This window comes from Carex rostrata, chromosome 24 (assembly GCF_964058835.1).
Source record: "Carex rostrata chromosome 24, lpCarRost1.2, whole genome shotgun sequence".
Lineage (NCBI taxonomy): Eukaryota > Viridiplantae > Streptophyta > Magnoliopsida > Poales > Cyperaceae > Carex > Carex rostrata.
In genome coordinates, this window is record NC_135941.1 from 8,236,961 (window position 1) to 8,240,345 (window position 3,385).

The 3,385-nt window shown below is 33.5% G+C and overlaps 1 protein-coding gene across 2 annotated transcripts; it reads left to right on the top strand.

Moving 5' to 3' along the window:
• Positions 1 to 351: 351 nt before the first annotated feature.
• On the top strand, positions 352 to 2,367 carry LOC144575731 (U11/U12 small nuclear ribonucleoprotein 25 kDa protein-like). Of its 2 annotated transcripts, none has more exons than XR_013518511.1 (5): positions 352 to 535; positions 1,060 to 1,159; positions 1,402 to 1,526; positions 1,620 to 1,702; positions 1,978 to 2,367. XR_013518511.1 is itself a non-coding variant. In XM_078325969.1 (5 exons), the coding sequence occupies exons 1-5, from the start codon at positions 373 to 375 to the stop codon at positions 2,186 to 2,188; spliced, it is 657 nt and encodes a 218-aa protein (XP_078182095.1). In that variant the 5' UTR covers positions 352 to 372; the 3' UTR covers positions 2,189 to 2,367. The 2 variants fall into 2 exon arrangements, 1 of the variants encoding a protein (XP_078182095.1); XM_078325969.1 differs by having other exon boundaries at positions 1,427 to 1,526.
• The last annotated feature ends 1,018 nt before the right edge of the window (positions 2,368 to 3,385 follow it).

The window sequence follows — 3,385 nt, forward strand, 5'->3', positions numbered from 1 at the left end:
CTAGATAGTAGATAGATAGACCTTCCACCTTTTCGAAATGGACTGGACACGCGAATCGACACCTGCTGTTCACCCCGCAAGTAAAGTAATCAATCGGAAATTCGAATACAGCAACTGACAACTCCCTTCTTATTTGCACTTTGATCAAGATCCAACGGTCGCCTTCGTACTGTTTACAATATTCTAAAATTGGACCGAGAGAGAAACGCCAAACAGACAACAGACAACATTGATACAACTCTCCAAAAAAGAACAGCACAAGAAAAAGAGAGAAAATAGAAAACGCGATTTCTTAAAAGAGAAAAGAGGAAATTAAGCGGATGCGGTTTAGACTTAGACCCAACTACCCAAGGGAGGTGGTGGAGAGAGCGGATGCTGATTACGGACGCCACCGGTGAGGAAGAGACAACTTCCTTCGCCGGAGGGAATGTACAACCGGGCCACCACCGCCGGAGCAGTAGTTTCTCTTATCAACTTCTCCCCTCGCAAACCCTCATCAACCTTTCTATCCTTAAGCTCGACAATTCCACATTCGGTGATTGCATCCTTATACTTTATTTTTTGTTTCCCATTTAAAGGTGTTTTCTCTTGTAGAGCGGGTTTAGCGAATGATAAAGAGAAATACGAGATTTGAGGTGATTTTCCATTGCGGGGAACATAATTGAGAATATATTTGCTTCTTTTGTGGAATTATAATATCTCAGTTTCATATAGGCGGATTTCAGAAAGAAAACAGAAGATACAGTATTATTATTATATAATTCCTGTTATCTGGTTTAATTAGAAGGGACTATTATATATATTTTGAACTGCAATTATGTACTTTTCATTTGGGAAATTATGGTTACTTCTCCTCTTTCAATTTCCATTTTGAAAAAATAACTTCAAACTTATATCTGGGTTAAGATTGTTGGTTAAATGTCTAATTTTCTCTTTTTAATTTTTCTTGTAAATTTTGAACAGATTGTGCTTCTCTCCTGTATTTTGCTCTGATCTCATCATCTATTACGTTTTGTTTGATTTTTCTAGATTTATTTAGCAATTATTATGTTGTTGTAGATGTACAAGTCGAGAGAAGTGCAACAATTCGGGAATTGAAAGCTTCGATTGAGCAATTGTTTTATTCCCTTTTGAAGGATCAAGGAACTAGCATTTCCTGGTAATTTTTTAAAATTTGCACAGATAACTGCTTCCTATTTTCTATTCTGTACTCAAATTTTTATTGATTTTAATTTCGTTACTAGAGTGAGATATACTGCAAGTCATATGCCACTTTGTTTGTCAATTTTTACAACTCAATCTGTTATAAATTGAGAATTCATACGCTTTATTTATTACAGCTCCGTCTGTTATAAATAGAGCACATTCCAGTTTTATATTTCATTTCATTTTCTGAAACAGAATAAGTATTACAATTTGTGGGTAGGTCACATGTATGGAGCCACTTCTGCTTATGCTTCAGAAATCAGAAACTAACTAATGACAAGGCAACCCTTCGTTCCCTTGGGATTAAAGATGGTGATCAGGTAAGAGAGAACATTAGAAAGACCTGTGATTTTTTTTTTTTTTTAAATATTGTTCATTCTGAGTCTAAAATAAATGTCTTTTCATTTCTGTAGCTTTGTTTTGTCCAACATCTCTCGATGGAAAAGGAATCGAGGAAGAGAAAATCTAAAGATCGTAATATAGTTGAATTGCCAAGGTAAAGCTCTCAATAATTGTAACAAGAATTATGTGTATCAGTGAGTAAATTGTCACCGTGACCAGCTTTACAAGAATAATTTTAAATTGGTACAGTACTAGTTTGAATTGGATTTTTTTTATTGGAACCTGAACACATGTATAACCCATATTATTGAAACGTTGAATAAAAAAAATCAATTAGACTTGGAACGAAGGATCAGCATAATAGATGCAAAATCATGTAATTAATTTCACTCGATTACTTTTTCATTTACATTTATTTCACAAATGAAGGTCATGGCCATCATCAGATATGCCAAGTGAAGATGAGATTGAAAAATGCTCTAATCCTACCGGGCTTATTAAGAAATCCAGCAGTTGTGGTGATATCAATATTTACAGAACTGCCTCTGCAGATATAATATCTGAGGATGCCCGAATTAAATTTTGCATTTTTCCCAGGGGATGGTTTTCCTACTCCAAATTAAAGGGCCCTGACGAATAACTATGCATTTTTTTTTTTTTTGTGTTTTGATAATATGGTCTTTGAGATATTTTTTTTCTTAACCACTATATCTTGTATGTATTTTGAGTGCTGAGGAGTTTGATGTTTAATGATAGACTAGGTAGGTTAATTGTAGTTGAAATGGTTGATATAATTTACATTTGAGTCTTAATACAGTAGAGTCCAGATCTCTGTGTGTGTGTGTTTTCCATGTAATTTGGTTGAGTGTTTTTCCTAAGTACTTTCTGCTATAGCCATGAATTAATCTCATTAACTTGGAACTTGGAACTTGGAAGTTGGAAAGGGGCAGATGGAATCCTTGCACACGCATTTATGGAGCAGCAGCAGTTGCACGCAATTAAGAACCTAATTTAAATTGGGTGCAAGTAAGAACCTACAAAAACTAATATAGTAGCTCTACCGACCTAATTCTCAATCTCTAAATGTGTGTATGTATACTTTTGCTGGACCACTGTGGAATTTCATTGGATGTAAAAAGAAAACAACAGAAAAAAAAAATAATAATCAGGCTGCAAAATATTATATTTCTCAAACTTATAGTCTACTATTTTAAAATTAAAATAGGCCCAGAAGACTACGGCCCATCAATTCTCCACATCTGAGCCCTTCACTGATTGTCTCCTCTCTCCCTCTGTTTATAAAAATAGTCACCATTACAACTAATTAACAACTAACACACCTGAATTTTAAAAAAAATTACAAGTTTTTTCCCCATCAAAAAAGGGTTCATATTTTATATGGATGTTATCCTTTGCATGTTCTGAGTGATTCTTGCTCTGTTCTCACTCTTCTATTGTCTTGTCAAAATCAGCCTATATTTCTGGATTAATTAATTTGCAAATCATGTATTTTCCCTAATCCTCTAGTTTAACCTTCAATTTCAAAAGATTGCCATTTTTTTTCCTTTCTTGCAATTCTTTAATTAATTTCATCATTATTTGGAGTTTAATTTCTAATTAAAAGTGATGTAAGATCTAGTGTAAGAGAAGGAACGGAATAATCATATATAAGTTGCAGTTTACCGCAAAAAAATTTAATAAAAAAAATGCGTTATATTTGAGAAAGTTTAAAGATGCATTAAATAATAAATATAATGCAGCCATCAAATTAATTGTAGGATATAATGATTTTGTGCCTTACAAAGTACAAACATCAAATATTGGTGTATAGGTAGAG